This window comes from Hydra viridissima, unplaced genomic scaffold (genome assembly GCF_058129835.1).
Source record: "Hydra viridissima isolate aposymbiotic clone 2 unplaced genomic scaffold, HvirCarnegie_v1 scaffold_1, whole genome shotgun sequence".
Taxonomy (NCBI): domain Eukaryota; kingdom Metazoa; phylum Cnidaria; class Hydrozoa; order Anthoathecata; family Hydridae; genus Hydra; species Hydra viridissima.
Window position 1 is genome coordinate 28,035,458 of NW_028324300.1, and position 16,680 is coordinate 28,052,137.

General features: G+C 28.6%; 1 protein-coding gene across 6 annotated transcripts; it reads right to left on the reverse strand.

Annotated features, from left to right (window-relative positions):
• Positions 1-601: 601 nt before the first annotated feature.
• LOC149894287 (NACHT, LRR and PYD domains-containing protein 6-like) lies at positions 602-15,161 on the reverse strand. Of its 6 annotated transcripts, XM_090083770.1 has the most exons (7): positions 14,069-15,123; positions 11,536-11,598; positions 10,701-10,830; positions 5,941-7,302; positions 5,717-5,791; positions 5,063-5,092; positions 602-2,077 (listed from the first exon to the last, which is right to left on the reverse strand). In XM_090083770.1, the coding sequence occupies exons 4-7, from the start codon at positions 7,298-7,300 to the stop codon at positions 1,521-1,523; spliced, it is 2,022 nt and encodes a 673-aa protein (XP_089939896.1). In that variant the 5' UTR covers positions 7,301-7,302; positions 10,701-10,830; positions 11,536-11,598; positions 14,069-15,123; the 3' UTR covers positions 602-1,520. The 6 variants fall into 6 exon arrangements, 4 of the variants coding, with proteins under 4 accessions (XP_089939896.1, XP_089939889.1, XP_089939884.1 ...); XM_090083763.1 differs by lacking the exon at positions 10,701-10,830 and having other exon boundaries at positions 11,536-11,878; XR_016451409.1 differs by lacking the exon at positions 10,701-10,830 and adding an exon at positions 2,297-2,398 and having other exon boundaries at positions 1,962-2,077; positions 5,061-5,092; positions 11,536-15,161.
• Between the last annotated feature and the right edge of the window lie 1,519 nt (positions 15,162-16,680).

Here is a 16,680-nt window from a genome sequence, read left to right on the forward strand (position 1 = left end):
CCAAATGAATGAAGAGAGTGCAGCACTGATGTTTGAGAACATAGGAGTGTGGATATCAGTGGCTACTGAGTTTTGGATCCTCTTACATTAGTTTGTGCACTGCTGTAGAATCAACTCCAGCTGGACAGCCAGATCTTAGACGATCCTCAAAATAGCAGTTATTGGAACGAAAACGTTGAAAGCAAATTTGAAGTGTGTTTGGTCATACTGCCTCACCGACGGAATGATAGAGCTGAAACTTATATAAAGTGCTATGTCGAAATTGGGATTTCTGATTTGATATTTTATGTTAACGAAATTACCTGTACCAGCTTATACAGTTGCGTGGAATTTTCTAGAAAACTATGTACTCTTGATGCAATATTAAAAATACGAGAACATTCTAAAAAAAGATAGAACTTGCCATGTTCTAATGAGACCAATTTGTAATGGCACAAGTGCAAAAGAACCTTTTTTCCAACCTTGTATGATACAAAAAATATCAAAGAAGGTGTAAAGAGTTTGAAAAAAAGAAAACTAAAAAAGCTTTTAAAAAATTGTTTCTCTTGTTAACTCAATGTAATAATAAAGGTATCGACGAAAGAAAAAATAGCAGAAAACATTAAAGAACTATCAATCTATCTTTTGTTTTCATAGAAATACAACAAAACATTACAATTCATATTTGTACAACAAGAAGCTTGCCAATGGTTAAGAAGTGAAAAGACGTTGATTGTTATGCAGGAATTCAAAAGATGCCACTTTGATACCATTTGGTTATTGTGGTGTGCTCTTTTTCCCAAACAAAAAAATTTTCTGATCTTTCAAATGATTTTTGTGAATAAAAAAGTTTCAAAACTTCTGAACATGAAAACAGTCCAGAGCATAGAAAATGCTCTCCATCATGGAAGTAAACGAAACAAAGCTTAAAGAAAGGCCAGACTTTAGATGTCAATTAATCAAAGAGTAGATAATTGGAAGATCATTTCCTAAAATTATTGTTGACTTTACATTGACTGTGCCAGGAAAAATTTTTGACCACTGAGAGGCAGCAAAGTAGGAGAACAAAAAAAGCTCAAAAATTTCTTAGAAATGATAAGAACATGTTGCAAAAATAAAGTTAAAAAAAAGCAAACGTTTCATACTTTTTACCTTAAATTTAAAATGATATAATCCCACTTGTAGAAATAAGAGCTAAAAGAGAAATTCTTTTGCGAATCAAAAGTGCAAAGTATAATTCAATGCTCTTTGACTGCACACCTGATGTATGACACAAAGAACAATTTATGTACATGCTGCTAAAGTCTCATCTATTATGATGAACATTCTTCGGCAAAAAATATTCAAAAATCTGTTACGGCAGGTTTAGCAATTTTATTGATGATTTTTCAATCTTAAAGGAAAGTAAAGTCTTATTATCATAATATTAACAAACTTACAGCAATTAATGGGTTTTTTATGAAATGGATGGGGGAGGGCGATTTTGTGCAGTGTTGTTATTAGAGTTATTGATAGGGAAGGTTTCACGACAGAAAGTTTTCTCAAGTCAACTGTTTCAAGTCTTTGATGTTATTATCAAAACTTTTTCCACGGTAATTGATAACAAATCTATTGAAACTCGAAAGACAAAGCCATTCCCAAATGCCATCGATGAAGTCTGTGTCGTCGTGAAGGTGGAGGTATAATTCTTTAGCGAGTCGAATCCATGGGAAGAAACCTTCGAACTCTTTTTTTGATAAAAAACTATTTCTAACGTTTATTAACACCACTTCAATCTGATGTTTAGGACTCCATCCATCGATTTTCAATGGACGATCAATGTTGAAGTAGACACCATGCGTGCCCATCGAACATAAAATGAGAAGTTCTTTCTGATCCTCAGATAAAACACTTTTGTTTACATTTATTCGTTTTAACTTGCATTTTGCATCAATTAATTTCTCCACAAAATATTTTTCATGTGAAATTTCATGAGCAGTTTTCCCATCGTTTATATCAATTTTCCATTCCCGTTCATCGATTGATCTTTTAAAGTACCCTGTTATTGACGCCTGAGCTTCAAAGAAGCACTCCATGAAAATCTTTCGATCTTTTTGATCTGAAGAAGAAAAATAATGATATATTAATAATATAATTTTATTTATTTGCAACATTTTTTAATGATAACCGGCCTAAAAAATTCTAAAAACATATCGTCGTGTTTAATAAATATAAAATGGGTCTATTTTATATATCAAACAGAAATAAAACAACCGAATTAAATTAGTTTAAATTAAATTAAATCTTATCGATATTTTTGTCAAAAACTTATCTTTACTTTTTAAATATTTGTTAAAAAATGAAATAATTCACGAATTGCAGAATTGAAATGCTTGTTGAAACTTGTCGTAAGCTGCTTTCAAACTTTCATTGGTCATCAACCCAAAGAAATTTGAATGAAAAATCAGCCAATCAGAAGCTTAGTCAAAAAAATATGTCGCGAAAAAAATATCCGGACTTTTCAAATTAATAAATTAAGGCAAAGAAAATCGTTTTATCAGTTGAACTTTTTATTGCTTGTTCCCTAAAATTCTTCGATAAGGCTGATAAAAAGGAATTCTGCTCAAAATTGATTCAAACCGTTACAAGATACATAACAAAAAAATCTTGAATAGTTATTTCACATCTTTTGCGCAGCAATTGTTATAAACAAGAAAATTAATAACAAGTTTGCGATTTTCATCAATGGAACAACAGAACTTCTGCAACGACGCTGTCGTTCAAAAATTTTGGTTTACTGACAGATTTTTTAGAAAACCCAACAAGATTGATGATTACGATGTAGTTGAAAACTCTAATATGGATGTGAAATTGCAGTTTGAAAAAATCTCTTTTCGTCTCATGATCATTTAAGTGCAGTAATGGTGAAAATTTAGATCTTCTGAGAATGTATAAAGTATGACACTTTAACAATAGATTTTTTATAACAGAATCGAATTGGTTTTTAAATTGCTCTTTTTAAGCTATAGCAAGGTTAAGTTTTAATGTTGCACTTAGATAATTATGTTGTTGCGATTAGATAATTATGTTCACTTATTAATGAAACGTTTTAAATATCTCAATGATAATTTCAAAAATCATTTTAAATAACTCGATAGCTCTTCTACAGCTTAAAATTTTTTCTCATCCTAAAATATACTATAACTTTACTATCACAGTATTTTTTTAAAAGATATTTTTATTTGAAATGTATTTCAGTTAAATAGTTTTTCCATAACAGGTTGTGAAATGTTGGTGTGATGTCTTTGAAAGAATTTTTGCCCTTTTTTTATCCCTGACTTTGTCGATCAACAGCTTTTTTGTAAAAACTATTAAGAAAAGTATTTGCTAGTGTACTTATGGCGAGTTTTTGCAATGTAAAGCATCAAAATACCATAACAACAGACATCATCAATCATACCCAAGAAATACCTTAATTAAATAACGCTTAATTGATAAAGAAATTTGGATCTGCTTTTGTCTTGAAATCACCAAAAACTTGGATTTATGTTATGAAGATATCATAGAGGAGAAAACTGGGAAAAAAAACTTTTTTTTTTTAGATTTTCAAATCTCTTGGACCGACATCCGACACCTGGATTGGCTCTTGATAATTTTCAGCCAAAAACTATTGATCAGAATTGTGAATTGAATCGTGATTGACAAACTCGAGTTGTTTTTTTTTGTCTTCCTAAACAGGTTTATAGAGGAAAAAAAGACAACACAAGTTTGTCATCACGAAAAGTCAAAACCGAATAGAGAATAAGATAAATGTTAAAAATTATTTTAGTTAACAAATCAGATTTTATTCAAAATGTTGTTTGTTTTTTTTTCTCACTGAAACAGCTTAATGAAGTTCACTCCTAAAAGTTTAAATATATTTTGGTATAATTTTTACCTGTTTAGACTTTTAAAAAAAAACATCCCTTAAAAATGACTAGGGTATAATATATTTTATAATGGCGTTAAAGTCAAGAAAATACAAACACTGAAACCGATTTCCTGAAATGAATGCAACTCAAATAGAACTAAAAGTTGAAAAACATAGATATAAGATTACAATAAACGAGCTCCAGGGTGATTTTGAAAAAAGTATCCCTCTAGGTTTAGGCTTTACTACGTAGTGAGCCAATTTAGAAATTTTTTGAATTCAACGAAATTTAAAAAGGTATTAAAAATGCTATTTTTTTAAAGTGCTATTTTTGCTATCATGACCACTTTGCTGTGGTCATGATAGAAAAAATAGTCATGATATTATTCTGGTGCTATTTTATAATTTTTTAAAATAAATATTGTTATTTTTGTTATTTAAATTTACAAAACATTCATTGTAAGTACCTAAATATTTTGTTTTTAAATGGTGTAAAAAACTTCATTTCCATATTTTCATATGAAGTTGTTGTAATGTTAGTGATGTTCCAGATCAAAAGCAAACAAATCAATTAACGATAATCGCAACAGCAAAAGTTTCGATAATTAACGTTAATAATTTAACGTTAAAAATTCGTTAACGATAATCGCAACAGTAAAAGTTTCTAATGATGTTTAAGAATGCATTGCTTTGATTGTTTTATAACTCAATTTTATCGAATGTTGATCAAAAATTTCTTTGTTGTTTAAAATCTTTTCGGTCAACATACCGCTTCCCTTCCACCCCACCCTTTAGTCTCTCTTACAAGTTCCAAGTTCAAATTTATTAACATAACCTTAAACAGCCGTATTACAAATCACTATGGTCATCATAAGCTTTTCTTAAAAACTCTAAGTAAGAATAAGTTTCTAATATTTGTTTGAAATATTTTGTTTAGTATTTTTTGACCACGCGGTGTTAGTATTTTTTTATTCCAACTGACAAGTGACAATATAAGTCCAACTCTTTTCAAGTCAAACGAATACTTAAAAGATTAAAATTTGAAGATCGTTTTCAATCGTTTGGAAAATGAAATTTTTTCAATAAAGCAATCATATTTTCAAAGCATTTATCATGAAAAGTTTCCTTAAATGATTTATTTATCAAATAATACTAAATATTAATAAAGTATGAAACAATTTAAATACTTCTTACCACTATAATCCGTTCCTTTCGGTACCAAGGCTTAAAAAAACAAACACTTTATAAATATATATAAATATTTCATTTTATTAATAATTTTATACATTTTGAATTTTTAACTAAAACAATAATATTCCAATGATAGATATTATTTGTAGATAAATTTTTCTATTAACTAGTTATTAAACTACGTGCACGACTAAACTTTCTCCAAATGAATTAACCAAATTTTTTTTAAAAATTGCATAGTTTTTTAAATAACTCACTAGTAGTTGGTTTTAAAATTTATTTACGCAAAAAAAAGTGTTTAAATTGAGGAAGTGTTTTGCCATATTTGTAGTTTTATTTCAAACATATTGGTCACAGAGATTTTGAGAGTAAAAATAAAACACAATTCCTTTGAGCGTTTAGCGTTTCTTTTTGATGTCCAATTGTCAGATGTAATTTCAATGGAAACACTTGATTCCTTAATTGTTCTTCTGCTTATTTTCAAAAAAAAAAAGTAAGAAAAAATCAAGAGGATAGCATTCAAAATGAAAAAAACTTCATATTTAAATTTATAAGAAAATTTAAGCGGACTTTAAAACTATAATTAACATTAAAAACTTTGCAAACATTATAAAGATTAAACATTTAGTACTTTTTAAATATTTTTAAAAAACATACCAAGCACAGCATGAAGCAAGGAAGATATTTCTTCATGTGAATATAACATATCAGCAAAAAAGAGATGCATTTTCTCTACAAAAAAGAGATGCATTTTCTCTATAAAAAAGAGATGCATTTTCTCTATAAAAAAGAGATGCATTTTCTCTATAAACCACAAACATGTTTATCAAATGAAGTACAAAATTGTTTATATATTTGCTTTATACTTTGAATAAACTTACCAAACATTGAGTACATGGAATGCATGGAATTATTGGAATCACTTTGCTCATTTGAAATCTTAAAGTTAGCAAAAAATTTGGAAAAAGTTTTTTCATTTTTATTTTCCAGTCCACAGATCATTGGCATACAGCTTCGCAACTTTTTATTACTGAGAATTTCCTCAAGACTCAAATTAATGTACGCATGTATTGAAGCACAAAACTCCATCAAAGTGAGATGAACAAATTGATATTGATAACCAAGTTGTGATTCAACTTTTTCAATGAAACCTGAAAGTTCATCTTCAACTTCATCGATGTCATCGACAATTTCTTTAATTTCCTTTCGGGTGAAAAGAATTTTATTTTCGTTAAACAAATGCCAAGCAACTTTACAAACTTTTAAAATATATTGCTTGCTACTTTCATCTTCCATTATTTTATGAACTGCTTCATTGTTTTTGTTTATATGTTTTTGGAAAAAGTATATAAATATACAACAATACAACTCCGTTGTACTGACGAAAGAATACAAATCGCTGGATTTATATGTTTTTATAACAGCACACATTGCTGATAAATAAAACGGAACAGATGCCATGGCTTTAGCAGTTTTAGATGATTTTATAATATCTTTTATAGCTTCTCTTTCATCTCCAACTTTTTCTATGTACTCATTTACTCCCTTGTCATTAAAACCCATTAATTGAATGGTTAACGTTTCATGACATTCTATCACTTTATTTTTGTATTGTAATATAGCTCCAACTCTTCCAGCAACAATGCATCTGTGTTTTTTAAAGTTTAAAGCTTCAGCTAACACAGCAACGACTTGAGGATTTGTTTTTCGATTTTGGGGATTATATTTTACTAGTTGATCCAAATAAGCAAACTCATCCAATCCATCTATCACAAACAATTTTGAAAGTTGTTCAGTGTTGCATCCTTTCAAAATATTTTTGTAGAAAACTCTTACAAGGTCGCTTATCTTTTCGATAGTTTGATGTTGATTTATCTTTCTGCACTCAAGATGAAACACAAGATCTATCTTTTCCCATAACTTTCCACTGGCCCAGTCAAGTAAACATTTTCGAAGCAAACAGGTTTTCCCAATTCCAGCAATACCAGAAATCAAGACTAAGGGTCGTTCTTTTGAAAACACTTCATAAAACTCAATTGGCTTGTAGGTCATTTGTCTACGAAGAAACAAATCTCGCTCGGTAATGTTCACAATGTCTTTCTCTGCATCGTACGCATCAACAACAGTCAGTTCTACAAACTTGTTTAAAAGATCAACATTAGTGGGATTTACTACGTTGTGCTCAAGTTGATCCATTTTTCCATAAGTTCTTAGATAAAACTCTTTCAGTGCTTCAGTCATTTCTGAAAGAACATAAATGTAAATAATATATTTGGTACAAGTTTAAATTTTATTGGGCAATTCTAAATAATATATTTGGTACAAGCTAAACTTTTATTGGGCAATTCCAAATAATATATTTGGTACAAGCTAAACTTTTATTGGGCAATTCCAAATAATATATTTGGTACAAGCTTAAATTTTACTGGGCAATTCTAAATAATATATTTAGTACAAGCTTAAATTTTATTGGGCAATTCTAAATAACATATTTGGTACAAGCTTAAACTTTATTGAGCGAGAAGTAAAGATGTTCAGTAGCAAATATTGTGCATTTCTTTTTAAACCAAAACAAAAAAAAATTTTAAGTTAACTTTAAAAAGGAGAAAACTTGATAGAAACTTTTCTTTGTAGATTTCTAACATAATTTGATTTTTAAAAATATGCAACTGACGACGATTATTTAGATTAATGATTTTTATTTAAATCTCTGATAATTTCACCTTTTAAGTTCATAGTTTTTCTAATTAAAGGCATGCAAGCAAATATAACGACAGCATTAAAATTCATTTTAAATATATTTAAAAAGTTTTTTGTTAAACTTCATTTTTTTTTTTTTTTTTTTGTTCTTTCTTTTTTAAAACGCTTTCAGCATTATTTTTTATTTAAATCTTTTTGTATTTCAATGCCCATTTTTATTATGTGATTTTTATTATGTGATTTTTATTATGTGATTTTTACGGTTTTTGATGTTTGTTGTGATACTTTTGGGGTTGTTTTTGTGTATTCATTTCAATTTATTTCGAAACTTAAAAAAAAATTTTCTTGATGCAAATTAGATGGCTGAAGTTTTAAACTTATTTTTGTTCAATTATGTATGTGTTGTGTATGTCAGCTTGAATTACTTTAAAGAAAGAGGAGTGGAAGAGAAAAATGTAAGCTATGGTATTACTTCTAAGGTTTTAACAGTTTCATAAAAAACTTACAGATAACTGTTTAAGAATGAAAACTCGACTGTGATATTGTCAAGTTTAAGTCAATAATAACTTTTTAATTGTGGAAACCCTTTTTTTTTTTGTATTTATGTTGTGAAATTTTTATTGATTTATTTACGTTATAGAGAACTATTTTTAAGTACAACAAAAATATTTGTTAATAACTTATTTTTTTTTCACTTTATTTGTTAAACTTTTTCATGAAATATTTTGTGGAATTGATATAAAATTAATATTTTTAATATAGAATAAAATCTGGTCAAAAAAGTTAAAATTTCTTGTAAAAAAACATTTTTAAGGGACATTAGTTATGCTTCGTGAATTGCTAAATTAATTTAGAGTCTTAGTTTTATAGTCCTTAATAAATAAAAAAATTGGAAAGATTGAAATAAAAATACAAATCGGTTCTTGAGATACAATTTTAAGAATGCAATTCTACTGATTCAGCATTCTTACAACAGTAGAATGAGTCAGCAGAAGCATTGACCTTTAACATCTCAAGAATGAGTTTGTAAAATTTTTAACAATTTGAATTTTTTTTCTCGATGGCTCTCAAATACTGCACCAAGTAGAAATGTGAGGTTTATTTAACTATGGAGTTCTGGAGCAAAAATGAAGGCTTCCCAAAAAACCTGTGGTAAAAGTTACTTGTATACCATTATTTTATTTTAGGAATACTCAAAAAACTTCGTTCTTGCTAGCTCTTAAAGAGCCTTGATCATAATATTAAATATCATGCATTTTTGGAATTTTCAATACGTAAACTTTAAAATATAAAACTTCGAAATTGTATTAAAGACAAGTTTTAAAGTTGATTTTTTTTTTTCATTTATTGGTGTTTAGTTAAGGAACATTTCTAGCAATCTACATTAAAATCAAACAAAAATTTTTAAAAATTTAACAGAGTACGTTTTACTTCGGTCCATTTTCCTAAAGTAACTTTAATAAGTATGAATATATTTATATTTTCAGTTAATTTATTAACTTATTTTAATTCGCTTTTCTGGCGAATTAAAATTAGTTAATAATTTAACAGTTACAAGAAACTTTGGTTCATAGGAGGAGAAGACTCTTCAAAGTGAGAAAAAAGTTTGACACCTCAACAAAAATCTGCTTTACCAGTCAAATTGAAAAGTCTCGCAGCAACAATATATAAGCAATAAGTAAGGAGAAAAATATACATTTTAATTTCAGAATTTTACAAGAAAAAAAAGAACTTAATCTAATCAAGACAAAAAAAAAATTTGTTCATCAAAATTTGCAATTTCAGCCCAATATCTTCAAATAAAACAAACATGATTTCAGCCCAATATCTTCAAATAAAACAAACATGATTTCAGCCCAATATCTTCAAATAAAACAAACATGATTTCAGCCCAATATCTTCAAATAAAACAAACATGATTTCAGCCCAATATCTTCAAATAAAACAAACATGATTTCAGCCCAATATCTTCAAATAAAACAAACATGATTTCAGCCCAATATCTTCAAATAAAACAAACATGATTTCAGCCCAATATCTTCAAATAAAACAAACATGATTTCAGCCCAATATCTTCAAATAAAACAAACATGATTTCAGCCCAATATCTTCAAATAAAACAAACATGATTTCAGCCCAATATCTTCAAATAAAACAAACATGATTTCAGCCCAATATCTTCAAATAAAACAAACATGATTTCAGCCCAATATCTTCAAATAAATGCGAGTTTTAATTTTGAATTTGAAAAAAAAAATTGCTCTGTTCAGCTGCATTGTTTTTGTAAGTTTTATAAGTTAGTTAAAAGTTAAAGTCTAGATTTCATATTTTAATGATTTACAAGAACTACGTTTTGTTTTATAACCAATTAACGGTTAAAAAACAGAAGAAGTATCCTCTTTATTTTGAGCACTTTTATAAATAATAAAGCTTTAATTTTTAATAATTAAACTTTATTTTTTATAAATAATAAAGTGTTCAGCAGAGTTGTGTTCTGCTTGATTTAATTTGCTGAATTAAGTAAAGTTCTAAACAGAATTTCAACCTGCAACTTAAACGAAACTTGTGTTTAGAAAAATATGCATTGGTAATTAAAATAATAATTTCAAAATAACAATTAATACAAAATAACAATTAACAAAAGTGTAGCAATCAGAGCGGTTTCCTTTTCGTAATAACTTAATGTTTAACAAGCGAATTTGAAAATTAATTATTTGACTTAATTGACCAAAATTCACTTAATTGACCAACATTCATGGAGTATTTTGATTCAAAAATTGAAGAGTAAAAAAATAAATTTATTAGTTGCCTCGCAAATAGTGCTAACGATAAAATGGAGAGGTTTATAAAAAAAGAAATCATTGAGTCACAGCTCTCATTAGCATGAGCTAAATTGTACACAAATTCAGTTGTTTAAACTTGATTTAAATGAAGGACTCACTTTCAGAACTGAAACTAAAAAATTGACATGGTTACTTTCTCCTGTAACAAACGAATTGTAAACAAGAAGCTTATAAGAGGGGATGCAACTGAATGTAGCAGATAAGCATTAACATTTGGCGGCATAAAATCTAAAAATATTTATAATTTCTTGTACAGAAATGTTATATGATAGAATAATTATACTTGATTGCAACTAAAATGATAAAAACAAGTAGAAGACGTTAATTACTGTAAAAAAGGATTTAAATGAATGATTAAACAAACTTTCTTTCTAACACCGAGAATCAAAGGTAACTTTGGAAGTCATGTTTACAATTAATAGTTTAAAGAAAAACTCTCTCTAACCAAATGCAGTTTCTAAAATAATGTTTGTTTTAAGCAAAATACCTTCATGCATAATTACACTTTGTAAAAATATTCTAGTTAAAAATAATTGGTTTGTATACTATTGGTTTGCAAGATGCACCTCTTACTGCGGAATAGGTAAATCAAGATTTTTCCAAATGAAAGGAAAGAAGTTCCGGGCGCAAATGGGAAAACCTGAAAAGACTGACACTTGAATTATTTATCATACTCATATTATTTTATGTAAGTAAATTTTGTAAAAAGGATTGCTTCTAAATATGTTATTACATTTTTTTTTTTTTTATTATTCACAGGAAAAAAATCCCTAAGCAAACTATATCTTTCATTTTATAAAACAAAAGATATAGTTGGCTTGAGTTTTTTTCTGTTAATAGAAACGAAATTATCTCGTTCTTTATACTAAACTTAAAACTAAGAAATATATTATGTATTTTTTAAAACATCATTAACTAAAATTAGATGCCTACCTTTTAGTAGTTCCCTGTACTCAAGGAGAGAATGCAGAGAGTCTGAAGTGATTTTGCACCGTACTAAGAAAATTGTGATATTTAAGTGAGAGCTTGAGTGACAGCTTAATCTTCGCACATTCGTTTATATGATGTGAAACAGTGCTGCTATTATGCCCACGCAGCAAAAATAAAAGCGAAAGGCGAAATAAGCATCAAAAGATTTTATAATTTACCAAAGGATTGTAATAGTTTCTTATTAAAACAAAGTTCGCATATTATGTGAACTATTATTTTGTAAAAAAATCTCGAATTTCAAACGTGCGCGAATACAAACAGTTGAAAAGGTAGCTTTTCGTTGGCGCTAAAATAAAGATAGCTAAAGACAGAATGACATAAGATCAAAATAAGAACCACAAAATGCTTAAAATTTCATAAAAAGTTCTAGTACAAAAAGAATTTGTAATATCTTTTAAGAAACTTTTTCATATATACACAATATTTTTTTAAAATAAAGTTTCCGAAAGTCTGAAACTTTAGATACGTTTCAATCATCGACTATTTCACTTATTAGCCAATTGCGTGAAAGCAAAGTTTTGGTAAAAGTAAAAACGACTTTTTTTTGTTTGCACCTTCTCACGTAATTAAGACAAATGCAATGCAGTGTCATCAACTTTTTTTAGCTTTACGTGAGGCAGCGTAAAATTTTGTAATAACAAGTCATATTGTTGTTAATTGCAGCTTCATCTTTCAAATTAAATATAACAAAAATGCATGAACAGAAAAGCAATAATCAACCTCGTTGATTTCTTTAATTTTGTGAATAAAAACCGACTTCCACAAATACTTCATATATTTATGGTGCATTTTGCATTTAATGTTTGTGAATAATCCTTTTCACTTATATTGTAAAAATAATTATATTACACAGAATTGCTTTGAAAAAAAAAGACTATTGCGAGTTAATCATAAAATTCTCTTAATGTTGATTTAACCAGAGATTTGGCTGTTTGAAAATATTAGTATTTCTCAGCCTTTACCTGAGCAGGTTCAATGTACAAAGGTGATATTTCACTGCTGCTTTCAAACTCATTTCTTGGAAGTGGTTCGTTGTTGTTAATCCAGCTTAAAATCAATTCTAACGGTAGAACGAAAATCCAAGAGTAAAGCAATGCTGCAAAACACAACATTTTAAAGATATGCGGATAATGCATAGAAAATATTCTGTATAATATAAAAAAATTTGCTAATTAGTTCTTCCTTTGATGTGAAGACTCTATAGGAATAATTTTATTTTGATTTCTTTTGATTTTTTTTTTTTTTTTTTTTTTTTTATCCAAATTAAAATCAATTTTAGAAAGGAGTACGAAAAGCAAAAAGTAAAACTATGCTTTACAACACAAAATTTTTAACATATGTGGATAATGTATAACATATTCTGCATAATACATAAAAAATTTGCCAATTAGTTCTTCCGTTGAAGTGAAGGCTTATTTCATAGGAATAATATTCTTGATTTGTTTTTAGATTCAAATTAGCATTAAAACATAGTTTTGAATAGGGTTTCGAAACCAGAACTTTGGAACCTAGAAAAACCGGGAAAAACCGGGTCCTGAAATCCTTTCCCGGTATTGGTTACTTAATTGCAAAAAAAATGGGAAATTTATTTTACAAATGTCACCTTATGCAATTACAGAATGATTTAAAATTCTAAACAGTACTATAGTCGGGTGGCAGACTGAACTGCAAAGTGTGTTAAGTACAATTAGATTTTAGCTTGCAAAGGGTCGTCTACTTACGGGTTATCTCATCATCTCCAAAAAAAAAATGGAGTTTTTTAAACTAAATGTGAAAGTGAAGAACCAGCTCAAAAGAAAAAAACGAAAATCATTCTTCAAGAAGGAATCAGACACCTTAGAGGAAATTTTTTTCCAAACTGCTGCTAAAGATCGAAGATCTATTCATTCGATTTCTAGCAGTAAATTTATTCAATCAGCCCTATTCGACTAAAGGACTAAAACTACCTAAATATGAATAAATGGTAATGGCACTAGTCTATCATCAACATGACTTGATTCAGGAAGAAATCAAACATAAAATTCAAAAAAAAAAAAACGAAAAAAATAAGCCTTTCAGTTCACTGGATAATTACTTCTTCATGGAATCGACGATATATGAATATAAATATTTATGAGCAAAACAGTCATTACAATCTTGGTATGTTTAGGATGTCAGGTACATTCCCTGCTTAAAAATGTCTTTACATTTACAAAAATTTATGGCTGAGCTTTGATATGCTTATGTCCTTCAGCTTGCTGTGTGTGATGTATTTATTCTTTCAAAACTGTTCCTGAAGGAGAAACTACAGTTTGATTATGGTAATGAAAATATCTACAATGATAACTTAGATATTTATCAGGTTGATGTCAAAATGCCAAGCCTAGTCTGTGAGCTTGAATGTGTTATAAAAAAAGTGCATTTACTAGTCAACTTATTTAGAAAAACTTATTTTTATTAAAAATAGAGTCAAACTAAAACATGGAAAAGAACTTACATTAGTAAGAGATTCCAAGACAGGATGGAATTCAATATTAGCCATGATTAATAGGTTCCTTTTCTTGCGAAAAGCAGTTAGCGTAGCTCTTGTTGACCTGTCAGTTGAAGTAAATTCAAAAGAAGATGATTTCGTTCTTCTTGAACAGGTTTATTTTGCTTTAGAATCACTAAAATTAGGTGTAGAAGCATTTTGTTGGCAAGTTTCAACACTGCTTTCTGCTGATGCCATTTTTCGTTTCATATTTGCTCAGTTTCTCAAATTTGTCAGTCGAAATTTTCAAAACAACTTGCAACAACAGTTAATAAACATGGCAAGCTCTAGTCAGCTTGCTACGTTTTCTCAATGATCCCAAATGCTTAAAAGAACAAGATGATTTGTTTCCTATGCTTTCTAAAAAAGTAGTGCAAAAAAAGACAAAAAAACTTCTTCAACTATTTTCACACCAAATTTATCAAGATGATAAGTATCAAGTAGTTAGTGATCAAATTACAAAGATTTTACAGAAAAATTGGAAAATCTCATACAAGAGTCTGTGTAACCAACAAGAAACTAACAAATATTTCATCGTTCATTAAAAAAGAGTTCAATTTTTGGTAGCAACAGAGGTTCGAAATCCAAATCTAGAGTTACTCTACATTACCCTACTGACCATTCCATCAACTTCTGTAGAGGCTGAACAAATTTTTGATAAAATGGAATGAAATAAATTTAATCCAGAAATTTGAGTTACTTTTTGTATTTCTTGAGATAGAGTTTAATAAATAATTTGCACATAACATCTTAGTCAACCATTTTGAAGTTGTGATCGAACCTCTTTTGAGGCTGAAAGATTGTCATCGAACCTCTTTTAAGGCTGCAAAAAAAGGTGGAAATGTTTAATTAATGCATTATTTGAAGTAACTTGAGAGCACTAATGTAAAAAATGTTCTCTCTTAGAAATAACCGCTTCAACTCCTTTCTAAAATATTAAAAATCTTAGTGTATGCTTAGATAACTGTTATTTATCGGCTTTCCAGTGAACATACATCGTCAGCACGACGTTTTACGGATGTCCTACTGATGTCTTACGGACTAATAGACTTCTTACGGACGTCTTAGGACGTCTTACGGACGTCTTGCGGATGATGCATGCCCACTGTGTTAGTGCTTCATTAATTTTTTTTTTTTTTTTTAATTCTTCAAATAATGTCAAAAAAAAATCAATGCCAAATTTAATACCAAATAGAATGCATTCTCAAAATGAAATAAATTTCTTAACCAGAAGGTTTAAAAATTTATTTTGAAGATCGTGCTGTCATTCTTTAGGCTTAGAAAACTATTAATTCTAAATTAAATTAATTATTTATTTTTTTTTATATGTAAATAAATAAAACAAAAAAAAATCATATTTATACCGAGGATTTTAACGATTTTTTTATTTCTGTTTGTTAAAAACTTATTTTATAGATTCAGAGTTATGGAATTCTATATCAACATAAATCAACATCTCTGACACCTTGGCTGTTCTATGCGGACAGTGCTCGATCATTTTGATTCTATGGGAAAAGTTTAGAAGCTCGGTGCTTGGGTCCCTCAATGACTAAGCAAAAACAACAAAAATCAAATGGTTGCTACTGTTGCTTTTCTGCATGCTATACATCACCAGGCAGCCTAACAATAAACGCCCTTTTTATCAATAATTGTCACAGGAGATGAAGAATGGTGCTTTTACATTAAAATAAAGCCACAAAAAGTATGGGTAAACAATAACGAGCAAGCGACACCGCGTGTCAAGCACATACATGTAAAATTATTTTCAGTATATGGTGGGAATGGAGGGTACCTTTCATTGGGAATTGGTCAATAGAAACTAAACAACTAGTGTTGAAGTCTATAGCCAAAAGCTCATACGACTAGCTGAAGCAAAAACAACTAAACCATCAAAACCCATAATTGTTTTACTAAATTCATTCTATGACCATGGCCACCGAGAGGGCGGGGGGTGGACGGGGAAGATTCCCGGGGCCCCTGTGTGTGTACAAATAATTTTTTAAAATAATTTTTAAAAGATTTAAATAGTTTTAATTTTTCAAAGATTTAATTAACTTTTATTTTTAATTTTCGATGATCAGAGCACGTTTCTTTTGGTCCTGGGTATATAATTGATCATGATGAGGGCCCCTTAAAAAAACTTCCCCGGGGCCCGCAATTTCTCTCGGTTGCTATGTCTATGACTGCACTTTTATACTGTCAAAAACAAAAAATGAAGGAGTATGAGTTTAATCAGTTTAAACCAGTTTATTTTTATTTCTTATTTAGATGAACGCTTGATCGGTAGTTTTTATGACACATCGTTTTAATAAATAAACAAAAAAAATCCCTCATGTTCCCTCATCAATTTTGTTCATTTATTTAAAATAATATCCTCTTTCAACTTTTTTTTTATATATTATTAAACTTAAGTACGCTATAAAAAGATTACATAGGAAAAAATTATAAATACGTTTAATTATACAAGTGGTCTAAAACATATTCACAGTACTGTATACAAAAAAACAAAAGAATTTTTTAACTTGTTCCATAAAAATTTTAAAAGATATTCTAGACAACAAAGTTAAGAATCCAGCTGA

What these genes read in the sequence shown, in the direction of transcription:
- LOC149894287 (XM_090083753.1), bottom strand. Translation starts at nt 7,300, where the DNA reads ATGACTGAAGCACTGAAAGAGTTTTATCTAAGAACTTATGGAAAAATG. An exon ending in TTCCATGTACTCAATGTTTG is followed by an intron (nt 5,816 to 5,940) that starts GTAAGTTTATTC and finishes TCTTTTTTATAG; the next exon opens with AGAAAATGCATCTCTTTTTT. An exon ending in CTTGCTTCATGCTGTGCTTG is followed by an intron (nt 5,093 to 5,716) that starts GTATGTTTTTTA and finishes TGTTTTTTTAAG; the next exon opens with CCTTGGTACCGAAAGGAACG.